General features: G+C 35.1%; 1 protein-coding gene across 1 annotated transcript; it reads right to left on the bottom strand.

Annotated features, from left to right (window-relative positions):
* Positions 1–1,310: 1,310 nt before the first annotated feature.
* LOC140015938 (uncharacterized) lies at positions 1,311–2,084 on the bottom strand. The gene has a single exon (XM_072068772.1). It carries the CDS (start codon positions 2,082–2,084, stop codon positions 1,311–1,313), a length of 774 nt encoding a protein of 257 aa, XP_071924873.1.
* Positions 2,085–24,414: the final 22,330 nt, after the last annotated feature.

Genomic DNA, 24,414 nt, shown 5'->3' with positions numbered 1-24,414 from the left:
CATCCCTCTAAGGATCGACTTGGGAGGGGTCGCAGCAGCGAGTGTGTGAAGCGACATAGAAGACAACACGCTCTTGATTAAAGTTAATTTACCACCATGCGAGAGTAGCCTCCCTTTCCATGACAGCACCTTACTCGTGATCGAGGCACAAATCCCTGCAAAATAGCATCTCCTCCTCCGCCCTACATATAGAGGACAACCCAGATATTTGACCGGAAACTCCCTCGCCTGAAACCCAGTCAGCTCCGCAATAGACCGTTTCCTGCTCCCAGGAAAATTGGCATGAGCCAAGACACAGCTCTTCTGCTGGTTCACTTGTTGCCCTGACACTGAAGCATAAGCGTCCAGCGCCTTCATCACCAACCGCACAGATTGCCGCAAACCACTAGAGAAGACAATAATATCATCTGCATATGCAAGATGAGTAACGGACGGGCAACCCCTTGGAACTCTGAAAGGCGTAAAGCCCCGATAGCTACCCAAGGTGTTCAACAGACGAGAAAGAACTTCCGCACCAATCACAAAGTGAGCCGGTGAAATCGGATCCCCTTGCCTTAAACCACGACTAGATTTGAAGAACCCCTGAGGTGTCCCATTAACTATTATTGAAAACCACACATTCGAAATGAGTCTCCAAATCATATCAATCCAGATCTTGCCAAACCCAAACCTCCTCAACACTTGAAGTAAAAACGGCCAAGAGACTCTATCATAGGCTTTGGTCATATCGAGTTTGAAAACAACATTTCCCCCTCTATTCTTTCGGTGAATATCCGACACCAACTCCTGAGCCAATAGAAAATTATCAAAATTTTGCCTGTCCTTAACAAATCCACTCTGCTGAGGAGAGATAATACTTGGTAGCAATTTAGACAAATGAGTTGCCAAGGTTTTTGAAATAACCTTATTCACAAAGTTGCAAAGGCTTATGGGTCGAAACTGACTAATGTCTTGGGGCGAAGACACCTTCGGAAGTTGTACAATCGAAGTCGACGTAACGCTTCTCGGCAACTCGTGACCACAGAAGAAGCTAACGACAGTTTCAAAAACATCATGCCCCACTACGTCCCATGCAAAGGTAAAGAACTTACCTGTGAATCCATCAGGGCCTGCCGCACTCTCCCCATCCATTGCGAACACCACCTCTTTTATCTCCTCCAACGAGGGAAGGCGCTCTAGCTCAGCATTCTATTCCCTTGAAATAATATTGGGAATGACCTCCAAAGTGCTCCATGACCCCGGACAATCTTCGGCCGAAAATAAGGATGTGAAATAATCCATCGCCTCCGTCGAGATGTGAGCTTCATCAGTCAACCACTCCCCCGTTCTACTCCGAACCCGATGTATAACCGATTTAGCATGTTCTCCGCCACCACCGCATGAAAGAACCTTGAGTTCTTATCTCCGTCCTGCAGCCACTTGATTCTTGCTTTCTGCCTCCAATATGCTTCCTCCTTGACCAAAGAATTCTTCAAAACCGCCCTTGCCTCCTGGAGTGCTAACCATTGTTGTTGTGATAGGTCACTATCAAGTGCAGCCTCCGCCGCCATTACTGCCTCTTCAGCCTGCTTCACTGCATCAAATATATTGCCAAAATGCTCCCGCGACCACTGTTGGATTGCATGTTTAGTGAGCCGTAATTTAGCCGCCAACTGCTGCAATGGGCGTCCATGGCAAGCGCTTGCCCAACTCACCCGAATGACATCTAACAACTCTACTTTCAGAGTCCAAACATTTAAGAAACAAAAAGGTCTCGGCTTGTTGTCAAGTCTAGTCAGAGCTGACAACAAGAGGGGGGCATGATCGGAAGGTTCTCTGCCTAGATGCCGAACTTCAAAATTCACCCCCCTCAGAGCCGTAGTCGGGCTACACAGCAGTTTATCTAGCCGCTTCCAAATTCGTGCATGACCACCCCTATTGTTACACCATGTGAAGCATGACCCTGAAAATCCTGCATCAAACACCCCAGCCGTGGACATAAAAGAACTCAGTTCCACACCTTCATCCACCCGAAAAGGCAACCCACCCCTTCTCTTCCGCACTAATAATGGTGTTAAAATCCCCCACCACCAACCATGGCTCATCCCTCGATTTATCCGCTAACAACGCTGACCACAACGAAACTCGCTCCTGCTCAGTACACCTTGCATGGACAAAGGACAAATAAACGGGAACCGACGGCACCTAGGACGAGAGTTTAAGGGATAGGTGTTGTAGAGATTCCCCAACAGGAGAACATTGGAAACTATTTTGATAGAACGCCTAGATAGACCCCTCCCTATTAATCACCCAACTATCCATCTTGAGACGAGCACATATCATTTGGATATCACACGCCGAAACCTTAGGGTCACAGATAGCCACCAATTGAATCGAAAACTCAGAAATTAACCTTTTTAACCTACAAAAATTTGGAGTACGCGAGATACTCCGAATATTCCAGAATAAAAAATTAATCATCAGATAATGCAGAGAAGGAGTTAGAGCACACCTTGGCCTTTGAGCATAGAGAAAGATCAGTAGGAGCCCAAGAGCGAACACCCTTACGCTTTGACTTAACAACTAGCTGAACATTATCCTTATCATTCGCCTTCTCCTGAACCTGTTGAATAAACAGATATATGAAGCTTTCATCACCAAGATTATTAGGTTTCTCTCTCGCTAGGGTCTCATTGTGCTAGGGTTTTGCAGCAAGTGTTGGGTCGCACGGGCGGCCATGGCGGCCCTTCAGCCTCCTGCTGAAGGGCACTCTTCAGCCTTAGTACCTTCGTTCCAAGCAAAGTCCTTTTCCTCACTTTTCTCGTCAAGGGAGCCGACTGCGTTGAACGTGCATGTGGATATGACGACGAAACGAGGTGAACCTGCAATTGTGTTTTCTTCGGCAAATCTGGCAAAGGCGGCGCCGCCTTTTCAATGGGCTTTGGTTGGCAAGTTCTCAAGGGGACGGCTAGCCATGGAAGACATCCGGAAATTTTTCAAGACATTAGACCTAAAGGCTGAGTTCTCTGTGAGGTTGTTAGACCACCGCCATGTTATCATCCGGCTGAATGCAGAACACGATTTCCATAGACTATGGGGGCGACATATCTGGTACGTTTTGGGATTTCCAATGCGGGTCTTTAAGTGGACAACTTTTTTCCATGTCGACAAAGAACCGTCGATTGTTCCAGTGTGGTTTTCCCTGCCAAAACTCCCACTGCATCTTTTCCACAAGGAATGTTTATTCCACGTTGTCTCGCCGTTGGGGCGTCCTCTCTTCATGGATGCAGCAACGAGATCGCTTTCTCGTCCGAGTGTAGCACGCGTCTGCGTGGAGGTCGATCTGGTGAAGCCGCTGTCGAGCCGAGTCTGGGTGGCCGTTGGGTCTGGGGAGGACGATGGGTTTTGGCAGCCACTGGTTCCAGAGAAGCTGCTGCAATACTGCATGTTTTGTTTTCGGCAAGGTCACGAGGAAACGGATTGCCGAGTGAAACACCCTGAACGCCGTGAGACGGAGGTAGGAGATAGGGATATAGTTGCATCTAGCAATGAGCAGGCCGTTAAGCAACCTTGGGAGTTCCGTCCAAAATTGCAACCCGAGGTGGTGGGTGTTAAAGTGTTGAATCCTTCAGCGACGGCGGCACTAGTGGAAGGCGGGAGTGATGCGGAGGGGCGCTTGGGAGCAGCTGACTTCTCCACGGAGGGGACCGGACAGCCACTGCTCCAGGCCAAACCAACGTATCCTGATCATGATTCTACTGCTGCCGAGGGGGTCTTAGAGGGTAGGGAGGGTCAGCCAATAGCAGGGGATTTGGCGATGTCGCAGGCCATGGGCTTGGGAGGAGAGCAGCAGCGGCCGCCTATTGTTACCAGCATGGTGCTTGCAGCAACTGAGGAAGGGACGGCAGCAGGCCATGCTACGTTGGATCCTTTGCGCGAGAGCGGGTTTCCTCTCCAGCAAGTACCATCGGCTGCGGATGGAATGGATGGCGTTGGACCTGGGTCAGCGGTTGAAGGAGAGGAGGAAATGGTTTCCGATGGGCAGTTGGAGGATGAGGCCATTTCCATGGCTGAGCAACGGGCTGGCAGCCTATCGCCACGCGGGCAATGACATTGTGAGGCGAGCTCCTTGGTGATTGATATTTTCAACCTACGTTGTCAAGAGTGCACAATACTTTTCATATGTAACAACTAAGCAAGTATGTGATTGATCAAAGGTGTACTAGAAGATCAACCTTTGGAAGTAATTGATCCTAATTTGACTTAAAAAAATAGTTTATAAGAATACGTTGATCATAAAGAGCAAGTTTTAAGGAACAAGATGATTTCCTTTATAGAAATACAATGGTCAAATCATGATGAAAAAGAAGCTACATGGGAATTTAAAAAAGTAAAGAAGAATTACCCACGTTTATTCAATTAAGATAGGTGGGTTTTGAGGACGAAACATTTTGTAAGGGGCAAGAATATAATGCCCTATACTTTCCTTAGACAATTAGTGGGCATCTTTAATAATGATAGTAATGGTTCTTATGGTTATAATTTCAAGTGATTGCTATAAGAGTGCATTTTTAGTGTAATAAGATAATAAAAGGGTTTTCTTGCAATAAGTCTAGTGATTTTCTTTGAAAATCTTGTGATTTATTTGTTCATTAAAGGAAAATGTATTTAAAAGTAATTTGTTGTTTTATTAAGTAATTGATGAGAAAACCTACGTTTTCATATTATAAATGTTTGAGAAAAATAATCATTGTATTTTGTGATAATAAAATCTAATTTTTACTAGTTAAGATATTTATGTATTTATTCAAAAATAATTTTATCTTATGTGCAATGATTTTCTCCTAACAAAAGAGAATTAGTTTTTGTGTCAAATACTATAGTTAGTACTACAAAATATTTAGGAAATAATGATTCAAGAAGAAAGGAAAATTTAAGTGCAAGTTAGTTTCTTTGTTTTCTTGGACAATTGATCCCTTAAAAAAAAGGAGAAAATTTTTCTGATGAAAAGGAAAAGGAAATGTAGACAAGTAAGGGAAATATGAAGTGAAAAGGGAAAAAAATAGGAAGCAAGAGGATTACGGTCGGTTGGTAAGTAGAAGAAGGGAAGAAATAGGAAATCATCCTCCTAAAGGATTTGATAACTAATGTCTTGCCTTGATATTTATAAATATCACTAAGGTTTAGATCTTTAAATGTTTTACTCTCTTTGAAACTTTGAAAAGTCAAGTGAGGGAAAGAGCAAGGGAGGTTTAGTTGAAGATAAGGAGAAAGAGTTGGAGCAACAAGATGTTCAAGAAGAAGAAAGGAAGGAAAACCAGAAAGCTATTGAGGTATTTTCTAGCCTTTTTAGTAATTCAAGAATTTGTAATTTATATTTGAAATTGGAAGAACCCTTGAGTATTATTATCTTGTTGTAGAAAATTCATTTAAAGAGTTTAATAAACACCAAACAAGAAGAATCTATAGAAATTCATTTAAAGAGTTTAATAAACACCAAAGAACAAGAATCTATGAAGTTTTGATAAAAAAAAAAACTAAAACTAAGGTTTCATTGCATACAGTCATGATTTTCTAGAATTTATTGGAAGCCTTAGAGTTTGTTTTGATTTGCATGAAATTTGCAAAATTATGAGATTTTATGTGTACTATATCTATATAAATTTCAATTGAAAATTCAAAGTCTAGGTTAGGTTTCTATATCTCGTTGTAAATCTGGTCTAGTTTGATAATTTTGAATGTGAGTCATGTTTTGACTGAGGAACTCATTTAAAACCTGGAATTTTTCAAAGAAAACATGAAAAGAATATTTTGCGTATCTCATGTTTTAGTACATCATCATTTTCCAATTTTGGAAACATTTTTAACATGTTTCTTAAAATTAAAAAGATAGTTTCCTAATCTGTCCAAACCTGAAACATATTTGGTAAATTTTTAGTGGTTAAATTAATGTGCTTTTGGAAAGTTTTTGTGAGATATAGACTTTGAAATAAAGTATTATTGATATATTTTGAATTCAGAATTATTTAGTATTTAAAAGTGAATTTAAGGTTTGGTTCTAAATGGTTTTCATTGCAAGTCAAGTTTGGAGATTTGTTTTGACAGTCTGGTTTGATGTTATATTTTGAAAAATCAAAGAACATGATAAATGAAAATTGGGTTGTTTGAAACTAGGTTTTATCTAGTATATACAGATCAATTCTAGAGTTTAAATGTATTTCTATAAATTATGGTAATTTTGTAAACTTGCTATGGAATCAGTCTTGTGTCTAGTTGTTGTCTACGATTGATGGCTATTTTCTAAAAAAGAAACTCATTTATTTTGGAAAAGTTGTCTATTTTGAAATTGATTTGTAAATCTCTATGATCATGTTACCTCGCTTACCCTGTTCTGGCCTTTGATTCTCAAGAGATGCATCTCTTTTCTTTGCATGGGAGATCTTCACCTGTGGTCTTGCCATTTCTGTCCTCTGAGTTTTCTCCGGAACGCCCATAGAAGTAGTGCTTTGTGCCATTGCTAAGGCTTCCTCGAAAACCCCTTCGTATTTCCTTTTTAGCTCTAGGTTCTTGTGCAAGAGCTCAATTTTCTCAGAATACTCGTGCTTCCATCGCTCTTCCCAGTACTCTGCTAGTCTCCTTTGGACCTCTATTTCGTCTCGAAGAACCGCAATTTCCTTATACATATCAACCCAATGTGCCATTTCACGGAGTCGTTGAAACTCGAATTATAGCCTGCCAGGCAAATCAATGGATCATAATAAGTTCCTAAGTACAAGTAACACTCTCGGTCCTTGTCCTTGTTCAGCTGCTGTTTCCCTTTCTCTTGATTCTTGGCCCCACTTAACTCTACGGCCACGACCATGTCCACGACTACGTCTTCCCTCTATATACATATTTTTTCCGCTCTCTTTCTTTTCTTTTCAAAAGGGTACTTTAATGGATGAATGAAGTAAATTGACTAAGATAACCAATTCCAACGTACCAAATACACCAATAGACATATACACACACAGCACACCATATATCAAGAAGACAAATTGTCAAATACGCACATACCTATCAAATTAGACAGATAATCATATACACAAATACTCAAACTAATGTCATGTCATAACAATGTAAGGGCAAATCAAAAGAAAATGAGATATTGTCCTAGTTTCAGTTGAATAACCCCGTCCAGTCTCTCACGTCACTTACTATCCAAACTAGATATCCATTGACCTCTTGTGCTCCTTCTAGCCAGACAAAGCCTGTTCATGTTCCCAAAATGCAATTTTCAAGTACTTAATGCCACCTCAACTTTGGAGTACTCGGGCACAAGAATCCGAAATAAGACAATTCACATCTCGAGCTGGCCAGTCCCAAGAGTAAACTATCTACAATCGAAATTTCTACCCGACGTACCTATCTATAATCCTTAGATACTACGAAAAAGATTTAAGGCCTATAACATTCGCAATTCATAGCTTATGCTCGAACGAGTACTTAATCCTTCATACCTAGTCACCACTCAGTCCAGGCTCACTCCGCGCAGAGACCACGCGAAGCAGGCTCTGATACCAACTGTGACAGCCCCACCTCCCCCTAAGGCGAACCAGAGGGTTCGGCGGATCGCCTGCCCAGCTCTCGCCGGGACTCATTCGTTCACTTCAGTCCTCAATTAAAATCAAAATAAATCACAGGAATAAATATAACGACAATCCATAACTTAACGCAAAACTTATATACATTACTATCTCAAAAGGGAGTACAACCATCGAATATACAAAGGTTCTCAATTCACCATACAACCAGCCCATGCTAAGCACTAGGGCGAGAACCATTACAAAATCAAAGAACTAGACCAAGCTAGTCTATACAGAGCTCTCGTCCTTGCCGCCTTTCCCTGTTAAGGAAAACCACTAAAAGGGTGAGCTAAAAACTCAGTGAGGTTCCGAACACATAATCAAACAATAAAGCTAATGTATTAACCATAAATAGCAAGTAATGCAAGAAACATGACAATATAAAGCAATAATAACATTCATTAAAATGATACGGGCTCACAGGGAGCCATTTATTCGTTCGTTCGTTCGTTCTCCTGTCGTTCCCCTTATTCCTCCAATCATTTGAAAATGAAATTTTTTGTAAGTAAAACCCTCGCTCGTTCGTTCGTTTCATTCACACCCTCCTGGACGTTGGCCAGGCTCCACCAACTTACAAGGTAATACTTGAGTATACCAAATTCACCTAAGGTCACCATATCGCCCGACCGAATCCGCTTCTGGCTCGAGTCGATCGGTAACGAAAGGCAGGGCCCAGTTCAGCTAAAAGGCTTACATCATGCGCAACTAATGTTTCAATCATTAAATCATTGAAAATTTTACATTCATTTAGGTCGAGTGCGATAAAGTACGCGCTCGCCTAGAAAACTCGTTTTGAAAATTCTTGAAAACACTTAACACATTATCAAACAACAACAACAAGTCATGAAGTCAAGGAGAATATAACAAACAAGGAACACTTACCTATGTACGCAAAACAACGTGCAAAATATCCTTCCGGATATTACCTTTAGTCACCAAAAAAATCTAGGATTAAACGAGAAAGAATATGGCACAATCAATTAGGTGAAACCGAAGAAACCCAATAAATGATGAGTAGAACGTATAAAATGACTTTAAAGTGAAACGGGGCATTTGGACCGGTAGACGGAAATAACTAGGGTTTCATAAACCAAGTACAAAACCAAACTCAAAATGGTTATAAAATTTCCGGCGGAAAACACTTGAACCAAGATAAGTCGGAATCTAACTAGATAGGTGAAGAAATATTGTTTTCGGGAGCGTTTAGGTAGTTCAAAATCAACTCATATTCACGTAGGCATTATACGACCAGTGCCTTGATGAAAATCATGTGAAAATGAGGACAAAATACTTTAACTTCCACCCCTAAAACCTCACTTAAAAACAATTCACTTGTGGTCGAAAACCTTAACTCATACCTCTTTATTTTGGGAAGGGCATAAGGAAACCTTTGAAGTTCAAACGGAAGAGGTATCATGTCTTAAAATGGTAAAACGGTCACATTATTTGCCAAACGGATATGTATACAAGTTCAAATACAAACTTAGCCCTCGAACACCTTTTGAAAGAACCGATGCAATTTTCAAGGAAATACATTCAACTTGACACAAAACACATTTTTCCAAACCACTTTAACTCACTCAATTCACAAGAAAAGAAATGGACAGCATTTCCCCTTATTTTCTGTATTTTCCAACCTACAAACAAAACCCATTCGCATAACAATATAACCACAATCATACATACAACTCATAAACAATAAAACACATCCAATTAGGCCACAAAACCCTTCAATCAAAGCTAATTAGGAGTTCAAAAGCCAACCATAAGAAAGACCCCAAAATGAAACCCTAAAATCGGAAATTCACACCACAAGCGGAAATTTTTCGCAATCAAACGAAATTAACGTATAATGGTTCCATTTAACACCATTTAGAGCTATCAAATCAAAGCCAATCCATGACTTTCATATAAAATCAGAACAATACCCAATAAATTAGAAATTGAACCAACTTGACTTAAAACCATGAAATCACCCACAATATAGCATGATTAACCTTTACAAACCAATAATTAACCAATATTGGCACCAAAAGAGAATTTTCTTAACAACTCACCTTATGAGTTCAACAAAGGTAGAAACTTAGGGTTTCTTTTCCAAAAATAACTCTACCAAGACCTCTAGTCCACCCTGGCTAGCACTTGTACGGAGTAAATTAAAATTCTATCGGTGAAATCTCAAGTTATGAGTGAAAATTGAAACTAGAAATTGAAGAGTTTTTCTTTCTTCTCTCAAAGCCTCGGTTGAACATGAAGCAAAATGAAGATATTTTGGTAGCAAAACAGTATAAAAAGAGGAGAAAACAGGCGGTCAAAGTTGGTGGCCGCCTGTGCCACATCAGAATCCGGCCGAATTCAAGGCAGTAGCAAAATCAATATTTTTTTCAAAAACCCTCAACAATCTGGCCATCAATCCGGCCAAGAACTGGTTGGATTCCCGGCCGGATTTGGCCCTTCAGTCTTTTCGCAAAATTTTTCCTCTTTTCCAAGTTCGATTGCCACGCTCAACCATACTTCTAACACATACACATATATACGTATCTCACACACAAATATACATAACAACAAACCTTCCTTTGTTTAAAACGATTAGTAAACAAATTTTAACTTAAGGGGAAAAATGAGAATAAACAATAGACTAAGAAAATCTGAAAATTCTAGGGTTCTCACAGAGTGGAGAAGACACAGACTTTGTTTAGGTTTTGTTAGTTGCTCGCGTGAGTACTTCATAGATGTCTAGCTAGCTTGTGACTGAGTCCTGGCGAGATCTGGGCAGGCGATTTGCCAAACCCTTGGGTACGCTTTAGAGGGAGGTGGGGTTGTCACAAGTACAATTCACAAAAGTCAAAAACTAGACGACGCTAGCCTATACCAGCCCCATGCCCACACTCGTATCCCTTGTAAGAAAACAAAACTAATAGAGTGAACCAAAACTCAGTGAGGTTTCAAAACTCATGCAAACCCAAGTAGCAAACTATCTATTGTAAAAACTTGGAATATCAAAGTAACGTGTATAAGAGTTCATAAAAATAAGCAATAACACTTCAAATAGCAAATCATTAGATATCCAACAATTTCAGGTAAAAGGATACAATAGCTTTTGCAAGTTAACTTCGCCGTAGCGTCACCAAGTAGTAGTTGACACTTCATCAACTTTCAAGTATAGTAACCAGTCCAGTAGATCACTACTTAACTCCAAACTCCATCCATCAATCAACCCCCTACCGGGCTCGAACTTCAAATTAATAGTGATGGTAATACTCGAGTATACCGAATCTAGTAGACCATATCCAAAGGATTACACAATAAACAATAAACGATAAACAATAAATAGTACCTATGGTTCGGCAATCTCCTCGACCAAAACCCTCACTAGCTCGATTCGACTGACTAGCCAATAGGGTTAGGGTCCCAGACAGTATTCAAGTCATGCGCATATATATATATATATATATATATATATATATATATATATATATATATATATATCAAACTATTTGTACAGTAATAAGTCACATTAAGGCAAGCGCGATAAAGTACACCCTTGTCCTATCAAACAAGTTAAGTACCGTCCAATCATGTTAACCAAGCAATTCATTCAAGTAATAAGTTCAAACATGCGTTTGGAAACACTCACCAATGAGTTATTGCTTTCCAAATCCAAGCTTAGGTTCAACTCCCTGGCTGGAGTCCAAATCTGCGATAAAATATAGTATAACAATTTGCAATCAACTAGAGTTTCAAAATATTGGAGTTTCGCTTAAAAAAAATCAAGTAAATGAAACTCGTTTAAGTAGTATTCATTTTACTTATCAAACCCTAGAAAATTCATGCTTGCTCTTTTGGTTTTAATAAAGAAGCGATTAAAACTTATAAGTTCGTAACTTGGTATAAGAAATGAGAAAATCACGTTCAAAGTGGTCGTTACTTTGTCTTTGAAAAATATACACGTTTAAGCAAAATTTTCATTTATAAGTCACCCACAAGGTCACTTAAGTATCCCTACATAACTAAGTCCCAAATCGCTCACAAGTCACATCCCTAATTCCGCTTTCGCTCACTTATCCCTCGAGAGGAAAAACAGGCAGCATTTCTTTTGTTTTCACCTAATTTTTCAGCAATTTTCAAGGCTTCACTTTCTTCTCAAATCAGCCCAACTCAATCACCACAAGTAAGAATATAAAGATAGTTCTTAATCTAGGCTAAAACACATCCAAATCGTAACTCATTTCTAGCAAATAATCATCCAATAGCAAAGCTGGAGAATTCTTAAGAAAGCTGGAATTTCCTCTTTTAAAACTAAAAAGTCACAATAAGGCTACTAATCACCTCACAAGTCCAAATCCAATCTCAAAACCAACATATTATAGTTAAACAACATAAATCAAGGCTGAAAATTGTAAACCCTATCTGAAATTTCACTAATCTGCACCAAACCTAGAGTAGCATCCATAATATTCCAAGATTCAAATCATCTATACCATATTTTGCAAGAATGGGAAAGAGAAAGGAAGTTGTTGAACTTATACCTTCAAAACCTCTTGAGTAGTGAAGAACCAAGCTATTTCTCCAAAGAAACTCTCCACTCCAAGCCTCCTAGGCAAACAAGGCAAGAAATTGAAGAACCAAGTTTCAATTTCCATCTTGATTCTTGCCTTGTTTGAAGAACCAAGTTGTAATTTCAACTCAAACAAGGCAAGAATCAAGATGGAAATTGAAGCTCTCTCTCTATTTTTCTCCTCTCAAGGTTCGCCCACCATGAAGAAAGAAATGAAAAAAATTTGGCCAAGAAGAAGATAAGAAGAAAGAAAATGGTCTTGGTCAAACATGCTTGGATTGCCAACACTTGTCACCACCAATTTTCCTCTTGCTTTTTGTTTCTTTCCTCTTGTTTTTGGGTCAACAATTTCAGCTGGTCTTAGGGTCAAATTAGGGAGAATTAAATGAAATAAAATCAAGGAGATTAAGGTAAGAAAATATTGGTCAAGCAGTGTACTTAACCGGTAACAAACGGCGCACGTCGGTTCAAGCCTATTTCCCTTAACTCCTTCGTACTTTTGTTTTAAATTTATGATTCACTAACTTATTATTAGCACTTCTAATCACATACTTCCTCTTACCTAATACTCACTCTTATCCATCAAATTTAGTACACATACCTCACCAAGTGATCACACGACCAAAGTGCACAAAAACCCTAATTTACTCTAACTATAAAAGTAAAAATAAAACTTTCGATTCTATTATTTATTACAACTAATGAGGGAATAAATTAGTAGTAAAGAAATTATAAATTAACTTATTCAAAATGAAAGAGAATTATAAGAAAAATATAGGTGAATTTTCAAGTCCTCACACATATACACACACACACACACTTGTACATAGAATAAGATTATCTCATGGACCAATTTAAGGCATCACTTGATAAAAAGTTAAATATTTTTAAACACAAATAAATTTTTAAAATTTTAAATTCAAATAAATAAATTCATGTCAATTGTACCTACTAGGAAAAAATTTTAAATCCTACACTAACCACAACCATATTCTGAAATTAAACAAAATCTAATAGAACTACAAAAGAAAACGGTGATTTTTGAGTTTGAGGGTGAGAAATAGAGAGAGTTTCATTACTCTTTTAGAAATTCAACAGATAAGTTTTATATTTAAAACTTTAGATTCATTTCAAAAAAAGATGGGAAAAATGAAAAATCCGCGGTTCACAATTCAAGATGGGTTGAATGGTCCAACCGGTTTTTTGCTGTTTTGACTGGGTTTGATGATAAATCGACACTAATAATGAACCGGATCGGAGACTTGGCTGGTTCACTATCTAACCGATTGAAACCGGCCGGTCCGGTTTGTTTTTCAAAAGCATTGGTAAAATTTCCATGTCCCTATACCACTTTTGCTTTACACAAAGAAATTTTCAGATTGACCAAATTCTAGTAAAATGACCATATCTTATGATTTACAAACTAACTTCAAAAACTAGAGAACGATCAGAAACTAGACTCAAAATCTTACAATTCTTGTAAAGACAACTTTTTCAAATAAATGAGTTTCCTTTTCCAAAAATAGTCATCAATTGCAGACAACAACTAGATATAGGACTTTATTTCATACCATATTTGCAAGATCACCGTGGCTTGTAGAAATACATTTGACATCTAGAATTGATACACATATATATTAGTCAGAACCTATTTTCAAACAAATCAAGTTTCATTCAAACCTGAGTTTCCTATCAAGTTGATTTTTTGAAATATGACATTAAACCAGACTGTCAAAACAGATTTCCAGACATGACTTGCAATGAAAACCATTTAGAAACAGGCCTTAAATTCAATTTTAAATTCTGAATAATTTTGGATTCAAAATATATCTATAATAATTTCAGTTCATGGTCCATATCTCACAAAAATTTTCCAAAAACACGTTAATTTAACCACCAAAACCATAGTTACCAAAATCCGTCACAGGTTTGGATAGAATAGGAAACTATATTTTTAATTTTAGGAAATATGTTAAAGACATTTGAAAAATTGGAAAATGATGATATACTAAAATGTGAACATATCCAAAATATTCTTGTCATGTTCTCTTGAAAAATTGTAGGTTTAGAATGAGTTCCTTAGTCAAAACATGACTCCCATGCAAAACTGTCAAACTAGACCAGATTTACAACGAGATATAAAAATCTGACCCACCAAGACTTCATATTTTTACTTGAAATTTAATATGCATATAGTATATATATATAATCTCATAATTCTAAAAGATTGCATGCAAATCGGATAACTCTAGGGTTTTCAATAAATTCTAGAAATTTGTTACCGCATATAGTGAAACCCTAGTTTTATTTTCTTGATACAAACTTCATAGATTCTTCTTGTTTAGTGTTTATAAAAGTCTTTGAATGAATTTCCTAGGACAAGAGCATAATGATTAAGGGTTATTCTAAATCCAAAACAATAAATTTCAAATTCTTAAATTATAAGAAGACTAGAGAACCCCTCCTTGCGGTTAAGGTAAGGACTTCAGGCATGGCCAACTTTGCCCCCTCTCATAATGCGATGGGCGATGTGTACAAGGCCCGAGAACGGAACCTCAAATAGCTTTCTTGTTTTCCTTCCTTTCTCCTTCTTGAACACCTTATTGCTCTTAACTCTTTCTCCCTAACTTCAGCCAAACCTCCCTCTTTCTCTCATTCACACAAAATTTCTGATTTTCAAAAGAGAATAAAAGTTTTCAAGCTTCAAACCTAAGGGTATTTATAGATATCAAGGCAAGACACAAATTACCAAATCCTTTAAGAAGATAGTTTCCTTTTCCTTCCTTCTACTTACCATCCAACTCTAAGTCTCTTACTTCCTCATTCTTTTCCCTTTTCGCTTTGGATTTCCTTCACTTGTCCAAATTTCCTTCCTTTCATGAGAAAATTATTCTCTTTTCTCTTTTGTTTTTTAAGAAATCAGCTATCAAAGAAAACAAAGAAACCAACTTGCACTTGAATTTTCCTATCTTCTAGAATCAGTCTTACCTAATTGTTTTGTAACACTAACTATAATATTTGACACAAAAACTAACTATTTTCTACTAGGAGAAAATCACTACAGATTAACTAAAATTGTTTTTGGACAAATATATAAATATCTTGACTATTAAAAATTGGATTTCACTATCTCAAAATACAATTATTATTTTTCTCAAAACATTTACATTTTGAAAACATAGTTGTTCTCATTAGTTACTTAATAAAACACATGGTACATTTAAAACATAATTTCCTTTAATAAACAACTAAATCACAAGATTTTCAAAGAAAACCACTATGCTTATTTAAAGAGAACCCTTTTATTATCTTCTTGTGCTAAAAATGCGCTCTTATAGCATTCACTTGAAATTATTGCCATAAGAACCAATACTATCATTATTAAAGATTCCCACTAATTGTCTAAGAAATGTACGGATAATATAATATTAGATATACCAAAGTCACTAAATCTAATTTCTTTTTAGATTTACCAAAGTCAATTGTCTATGAAATCATTATTAGATATACCAAAGTCACTAAATCTAATTTCTTTTTAATATGTTGTAAATGTAATTCATTAGTGTCAAACTAATAAGATTGTGCGCCAAAGTCATTTCAAAGAAACTTATAAGTGATCTAATTTCTCAATCCAAGGTCTCGAGGATTATACTTATTTAAGGGAACTCCTAGGAGGTAATTGTGAAATAGGATAAAGGATTCACCTAAATATCAATTTTCTAATCGATGCCAATTTACGATTTGGATTTGCCAAACAAAATGTGATGGCCATATAGGAAATTTTGACAGTGGACGGTAGAGTATAACTTTTCATAAAAGTTCAAGGACCTTAAACAGCAAATTGTACATTATAGCTTGTGTAAGGTTTATAAGATGCTGGCCTACTTTAATAGTTTGTATTGGGGGGAAAAGCCCGCGTGACTTGCAAGAGTTTAGTGCCTGTAATTAAAACTAGTTAATAATTATTATTTGGTATTTTGTACTATAAGAATTGAAGTATGAAAATTTTATTATGTGATATTAAACAAAAAAATCATAAGTTACATATTGAGTCAAAAATATAATATGCAATGAAACATAATTATAAGATACGATTAACCACTTTGTGTCTAACCTAGTAGAATAAAAGACCTATTTATATCTGCTCATGCACTTTAGGGATATTAAAATATGTTGTTTAGTTTGAATTTGACCTTGATATGAGGGCAATACACCACATTATCTTGTCATATAAGTGAGATTTGAACAATTAGCATACTTGAAAAAATCATCGCTAGTGGAATTTCGGTTCTTGCAAGCCAAATTCTTGAATTTATATTGATTTTAAGGACATATTATCACAAGGCCTACACATTGACCAATCAATCAATTATGATTTATTGTATGATTTAGAATATATAGCAAAGTATCTCCTTCTTGATAGGGGGTTACAATAACAAAATATCAGTTTTTGAGCTAGTTGTAATGACATACAACAACTAACACGCTAATTTAGAGGAATATTGCCTCAAAAAGGTACTAAACCATCTTAATCCATTCAATTCAAGAAAACAATTAAAAGTAATGAAGTACATACTTTAGATTTACAGCCAAATAGTTTTAAGTAAATAATTAAGCATATTGGCAAATCAAATGAAGTGAAAAATTGCCTAAATGGAATCGTCAATAAAGTAGCAAACGATTTGAAAATTACTATAACTAATAGTTAAAACAACAAAAGAAGTAGATGCAATCTGTAAATGGGAAAATTTATGATGATAAACTTATTTTAAACCACAAATAATAATTAACATATGTGATCTCCTCCTTATCAAGCCTATCTAATATGAATAATTGAATTAAAATACTAAAAAAATTATTTCACATGCAACTTGCAAGATTACAAATTTCTTATAGCCAAAAAGTAGATTGGCTAAAGAAAACATACCTATTGAGAAAGGTGTTGCAAAATGAGGAGGAGGTGTAACTAATGTAGCAACATCCGAATTCAATAGGCTGCATGATTGTAGTGGAACAAAGTTGTAAATAAATGAAATGAATTTAAATAGATGGGGGTTACTATGGTAATAGCCAAGAAACCAAACTTCTCTACTAATTAGCATCAATTAATTGTGTCTTAACATTTATATATCATAAGTTTGCAAATAACTGATAAGAAAGACCTAGGAAATTAAGAGATTTGGATGTTAATACAATTAAATAATTAGAAAGGCCTTCATGTAATTCCACTAAAACACAAGCTGAATTTAGTTGTGCCCAATGTTCAATCAGATATCGAACACTATCACATATCAACTTATCCCTAACTTTAAATGTTTGAAAGAATGTCTAAGTAATTAGAACAAAACCAAATTAGTTATAATGACTCGTATTCAATACTCCAATTGCACTTCAAACACTCTCACATTCCCAAAATAGCCCCACCCTTGCCATTAATATCCAAAGACTACCTTTGCCCTAAAGTCATTCTTATATAGTACAAGGATTTCTAATAGATCCCCAAATAAAGCATGTTATTTAAAGTCACAGCCTACGAGGGGTTAATTCCACTCTGTATCCTTAAAAATACCGGGACTTCTTTTTTGGTCTTTAAACTCTAAAATAGAAAATTGTACTTGATCTTACTTTAATCCCTAAAGTATAAAATTGGTTCCACTTTAGTCTCCAAGACAAAAATTTTGTCCCACTTAAGTGTAAAATTGTTCCACTTCCATCAACAATTTTATTTAAGTGTAAAATCTCATTTTAAAATTTAAGGATCAAAGTCAAAATTTGAACATAGTTGAAAAGTACAAAGTAGAATTAACCCACTTACAAGCAAAGGTATTTGTACTACATTACAATTTTAATATCATTCCAAATCACATTAATTTGCATAATCTTATCTCTCCCCAAATCTTCTTATGTTAATAATTACCCTTCCTCCTTGTAATTAAATGGTGATTTATTTCTAAAGAATAAGCTATGGATGGATTCTTTGTGTAGTTAATGAATGTATAGAGTAAAATCTCTATAAATTAATAATCTTGGAACCATACAAATTCTATTAATTTAAAGACATATTAATTAATCGATAAATTAATTAATTAATTAATTTATCGTGGTGTACTTACAATTCAAAAAAAACACTTACTTAATCAACTAAAGTTTTATTTTATTTTATAAAAATATAATTTTTTGCAAGTATAATTTAGTTTTGTTAATGTCTTCAATGTACGTATAGAACTGATGAAGCTAAGGATCATATAGTAGCTCTGGGGTATGCTATGTGGAAGGAAACATTCAAAACATCAATTATTCTTCATAATTTCTTATTGCAATATAAGAATTCAAGTCCAAAACTTTATTGGCTCATATTTTAGGAAAATATGATATGTAATTATAGCAAATTATTAATTTATGATATGAATGGGATCAAAGGGTTATGTAAGATTTTTCAAAAAATTATTACCTTATTATTTTATTAAAGTTATTAATTTAACTCATTAGCTTCGAGTCAGAACCAAGAAAAATTGTTATTTGACAGACGTGATTGATTTATATAGAGGTTTACTATACGTTGCTGTCATGATATAAAAATTGTAATAAAGATGGCCGCCTACAATATTTTAAAGGGTTTGGCTAATCAGCGCCATGTCCTGGAGCACTCATTAAAATAGTTTCAAGTGTTATTTTTCCATAACAGTGAAATTAATTTAGGAAAGTATCTAAATGTGGAAAGTAATAAACATAAGTGCATGCATTTACATAATAAATCACGTATAATTTTGATATCTTAACGAGTCTATGGTACTCATTAGAAAAATCCCCTTTTACAATATTAAAATGTGTTAATGAGTGCAAATTGAAAGGCTTTGTAAAACTTCAAAAGTTCATGAGAGTATAACTAATAAATGTGATGCAATAGTCACGAGCAAATATTAAAAGGGTTAATTACATCTACCTCTCCTAAGGTTTGAGCATATTACCAAACAAACCCCATAGTTTGACCAATTACAGTAACCCTCGTGTTTGTGATAGCATCAAAATTCAACTGACAGAAGTAATGAAATGACAAAATTGCCCTTTTCAAAAAGTACTTCTACCTCTCTTCAAGTTTGTTCAAATTATAGAAAAAACACTATGGTTTGACTATAAAGTAATTTAACCATTTGAATAGCCATTTACTCATTAGAAATTTGCTTAATGTGATCCAAGAAAGATTGAATTCCAAATTAAAATTAAAAAATTTCTAATTACTAAGAAATGAAAAATTAAAGAGAAAATTGAGGAATCCTCTCCACCCCTCCCTCCCACCTCCCTATTGCCCGTGGCTTGTTTCAGCAACTACCACACTCTTTCAATTCACTTTTTCTATAAAACAATCATCTAGTACATTTAGATATGTAATTTGGTGATAATATCACTTAGCTACACTTTTATGATATTTTATCCATAATATATTAAATTTTTATTCTTGATTCTATATTAGTGTGTCTTTGGCTATTCAAGGCATTGGACTAATTTTTGACCAACTATAGGGTTAATTTTAGTATTTGGAGAAACTTTAGGGGAGGTAATATGATTTGAACAAACTTCAACGGAGGTAAATATGATCAACTTAATTTGCAAAGGGTATTTTGGGGCTTTCAAAAAAAAATATATATATATATATTCCTGATGCAAGCATCATTTCTACAAGCAATTAATGTGAGGGGGCATTTGATACATTTTTGTCATTCAAGGTGTTTGACTGTAATTTGACCAAATCACAGGGTGGATTTTGTAATTTGGCCAAACCTTAGAGGAGGTAGATGTAATTAAACCATATGAAAATGAACTCATAGATATAGCTACATATACAAGCTGATGATTACAAAGAGCAGCAATAGATACTCATAACCTCCTTTCGGCCAGAAAAAAAATAACTACTGATGTTTAAATAGAGTGAATTTTCATTTATCCATAATACTTAATTCAATATGACGCGAAATGTAGTACTTTTATGCTAGGAAATAGTAGTGTGCCTCAACTCTGAAAATAAATTTTGCCATGACTCCGAAACAATAAAAGTTATTTACATGCACTGTTTTACTTATGCACATCTTATGTGCAGAGTTCTAAATGAAGAGCCATAATTGTATTCAAAAATAATTACATAATTCTGAATACAAAGATAGCCTGACAGGTAGCCTATCATTTATGTTTCTTAGAAAAATATTCAAATGTTGAGAGATTCCCAATTTCCCATCACATTTATATCAAAGCCAAATTTAGAATTAGAGGCAAATGCATGATAAAAGGGCATCCAATTATTTTGAACTTCATGACATTTTCTTGGAAAGATCAAGGAATATGTTTCACAAAATTAATTGCGAGTTTTTTCAAAAAAAATCTCTCAACACATTTTTCAATTATTATTTTACTTTACATACAGCACATCATTACAATATATATATATATATATATATATATAAACTCTATAAACTTGCAATCCAAATGGGCTCTATGTATTAATTTTATGTGTTAAAAAAAAACCAATTAAATGTAGTTTCCCAAAGTGTGACTAAGTCGGTGAACTAGACATTCCTCCGGCAACATAGAACCATGTTGCCAAACATGATGCTGCATTGCTGCGTGAGAAGAATACACAAGTACATTGCCAGTTCAAAGGCTAGCTGCAGGTGGAGGTAGCCATCATTTTCAATAGACGCTCTACACATAAATGAGGTGCGGCCAAATGTTGGACAAGGTATTGAACATTTCCAACACAAGGCTTGTTAATAGGGGGACAGTGCTGGCCACCTCAATACTTAAATATTCGGTCATATATGGTGCCATAATGGTACATACCAACCTGCTCAAATATTGTAAGGAAAGGTATCGTAATTATGGTGTCCATAAGTATTTCATAATGTTCCCGTCTAACCATATCTTTTTGGTACATTTTGCGATGCATACACCGTTTTCAGACAACTGAAGCCATATGTTTAGTACCCCCTTCGTCTCACTTTGATAGTTCTGTTTCTTTTTTCACACAGTTTAAGAAAAAATAGTTAACTTTGTTGGAAAAATAAATTTAGATTGCTATTTTTCTAAAATACCCTCACATTAAATAAGGTACAATTTTATGGGAATTTGAATTGATGGTAAAAAAAGAATCAACTCTCATTAAATGGGGTAGGTTTATAGTAACAACAACTTACATTGAATAAGGGTATTTTTGGGAAAATTAAAATACAACTACATTTTTCAATTGGAAAGTAGACTACAATTTAGGACAGATGAAAAAGGAATTCAGAACTATCAAAGTGGGACGAAGGGAGTATCTTATAATGTTGGACACCTTTTCTATCACATGTTTCTGTGCTGTACTTGTTGGTTTGTCGCAATGATAATGTTTCATTTACCTAAAAATGTATTTAGATGGCAGAAACAAATTAGCAACATGAATAATTTATTCGTGTACTAATAAGTCTTATAATCCATGTTCAATAATTCTATGGCACTTATATGCTTAATATTTATTTTGATTCTATCGATGAAATTTGTACATTTATCAGATCCCCCACAAGCCGTGCTTGTGCTAATTATTTGTGGTACACAAACTTATTTATGAAATTCGACCCCTACCAGGGTTTGCTTTTGGAGACCAGAAATTTGGTCGGACTTATTAAACTTCATACAGGCATGTTATTCATTCTTTTTCACAATTACTCTTTCAAATGGATTAATCTTTCCTACACTGACAGTGTATATATTGTCAGTCTTGGATGACTGACAATTATACAAAATTTGAATTTGAAATTCAACTTTTGTACATGTGTCATGAATCTAACAGTGATAGTATATACATTATCGGTGTATATAAAATTTATCCATTTCAAATTTCTATGCATAATTCTTCATGCAAATTTTAATCCTAATCGATATATTTGCAAAACATTAAATAAATTAGTTGAAATCTGGATTTACATGTGTTTAGTAGTCAATGATGGGGTGACAAAATACGTGGAAGGGGTCGACCAGTTTCTCTTTCTTTTTTCCCACTCAACCAAGGAGTTTTTCTTGACGCAGATAATCTCTTTCTAATAGTCGAATTCTGAAGTAAATGCATTAATGGAGGGCCATCATCAACATTATCATCAAAAGGAAATACAGTCAAGCACTTGAACCATTTCTTTATGCCAAAGCCTTAAAAGCTATTAGAAATGTCAATGATGGTGTCTATTTCGTTGCCAACCAGTTGCCAACCATAGGACACCAAATTCCAATATTTTTTACTACCTCTCTAGTTGTATTGTATTGTGGATGGTTACTTAATCACATGGAATTCACGGTAGAATCGACATTGAGTATTTATTGTGGGGTAGGCTCAAGTAGACTTCCAACAAGTGCGTACTCTTTTCAACTCATTTTGATTTCCTGCAAAATTTGTGGACGAACACTTAACAGCATTCCTCATATAGCACACGGGTTGGATTCAAATTAGACTAGTAATGGTCAAGATTCAAGAACATCACATCTGGCCAGTTGGGTTTTTTGATATGCATTGAAGATTGCCTCGAGACACGGAAATATTGCTGATAATTAGAGAGAAAAGGATGGATGTATACTTGTTTCACACAAATCAATGAATCACGCTACATGTTCTTTAATGTTTCTAGCTATTATTGTTATGGTTTGATGGTTTTCAATTTTGTTTCATGCTAGCTATCCTAGGGATATAGATTTCGATGAAAAGTATTGAAATGTCCTTGTCTTTTGGATCAGATTTGGGGAAGTGGTAGAATTTAAAATTTGAAATAAAACTCTAGAGAGGAGAATTGCCAGTTTTGGCTCTCAAGCTTTAGGTACCATGCCAAGCATTTCTAATTTGGGTTAGTCACACTTTGGCCCTCTAAACATATGGGGTAGCCATATTGTATGACCCTCAACTTCGAAATTACATCTTTGCCCTCCCTTCCAGTTGACCAATCAGATGTTAACAAAAATAACGCTGTAAAAAAAGTAGTAAATGACTTTGATATCCTTAGAGTTGATCATCATATTCCTCCTTCCCACCCTCCATGGTTTGAAGGTAATCACACTTTACAAAATTAGGTATACAACATCCTCAAAGATTTTAAATATCAAAACTCTTACGTACTTTTAAAATAATTGTAATTCATCATAGAAGATATTATTAGTTGCGCGAAGGCAATTTTTGTTATTTGGTTAAATGTTTTGCTTTAATAAGTACATTTTTTCTTACTTTGCAGTAAATATTCCAAGTATTAAAAGCAAAACCATGTCTTTTAACACAAATAAAACCACATTTTTTGTTTATATCTCATTCGATATTCTCTTTTGGAACATGAATTTTAGCAAAATGTGAAGCCAAATATTTGGTGATAAAACTTTGCCTATAACATTTTGTTGAAACCAAGTTTGTTAATATCCTATACAACTCTATTCTAAGTGTCTGTTTGACAACATAAAAAAGTGCTGAAACTAAATTCATTCAGACATTAAGAGGTTTTGGGTGTTTGATAAATAAAAATTCACCTGCTGAACTTATTAAGTGGTGCTGAATTTGTATGTATTTTTTTCAGCACAAGAATCGTAACTGAATGCTTAATTTGATAAGAATCAAGAGATTTACTTCAACTACTTTATCTTATCTACCAAATCTATCACTGTTTGTTAATTACATTCAAAATCCTTATCTAATTAAATAACCTAATATTCTCTATTCAAAATCCTTATCTAATTAAACAAAACAATATGATATTCTCTATTCAAACAATCATTTCCAAATTTTTTAGGTCGAATTTAGATGTTATATGAATTATTGGATTGTAATGTTTCTTTTAATGTTTTGCATAATATATTTCTTCTTTTATATTAATTTGATTTAAAAATAAATATTGTCTTTTTCATACCTAACAATTTTAAGCTAATTAAATCATAGGTTCTATTTCCTTTTTTGGATTAAAAGATAGAAGGGCAAAATTGTACAATTTAGCTTATTAAGCATTAAGTTATGATTATTTATCAAATAGTATAAATAGATTCAGCATTAAGATTCAGACATTCATATATCTCTTTTCAGTACTTAAATTTCAGCAAATTAATTATTTCAGTATTCAGATTCAGTGTTATCAAACGGAGCCTAAGTTGTTCTTTGAAGGCTAACATTAAAAATTTCAAAAGACATTATGGTAAATGAGGTTATTACAAATTATTGTGAACAAAAGTTAACAAAGGCAACCAGTACTAGTTATATCTAAA

The sequence above is a fragment of the Coffea arabica genome, chromosome 10c (assembly GCF_036785885.1).
Source record: "Coffea arabica cultivar ET-39 chromosome 10c, Coffea Arabica ET-39 HiFi, whole genome shotgun sequence".
Taxonomy (NCBI): Eukaryota; Viridiplantae; Streptophyta; class Magnoliopsida; order Gentianales; family Rubiaceae; genus Coffea; species Coffea arabica.
Note: the sequence above shows the minus strand (reverse complement) of the source record. Positions and strands in the feature narration are given on the sequence as shown.

Excerpts from the sequence above, each read along its gene's own strand:
- LOC140015938 (XM_072068772.1), bottom strand. The coding sequence starts at position 2,084 with ATGAGCCATGGTTGGTGGTGGGGGATTTTAACACCATTATTAGTGCGG.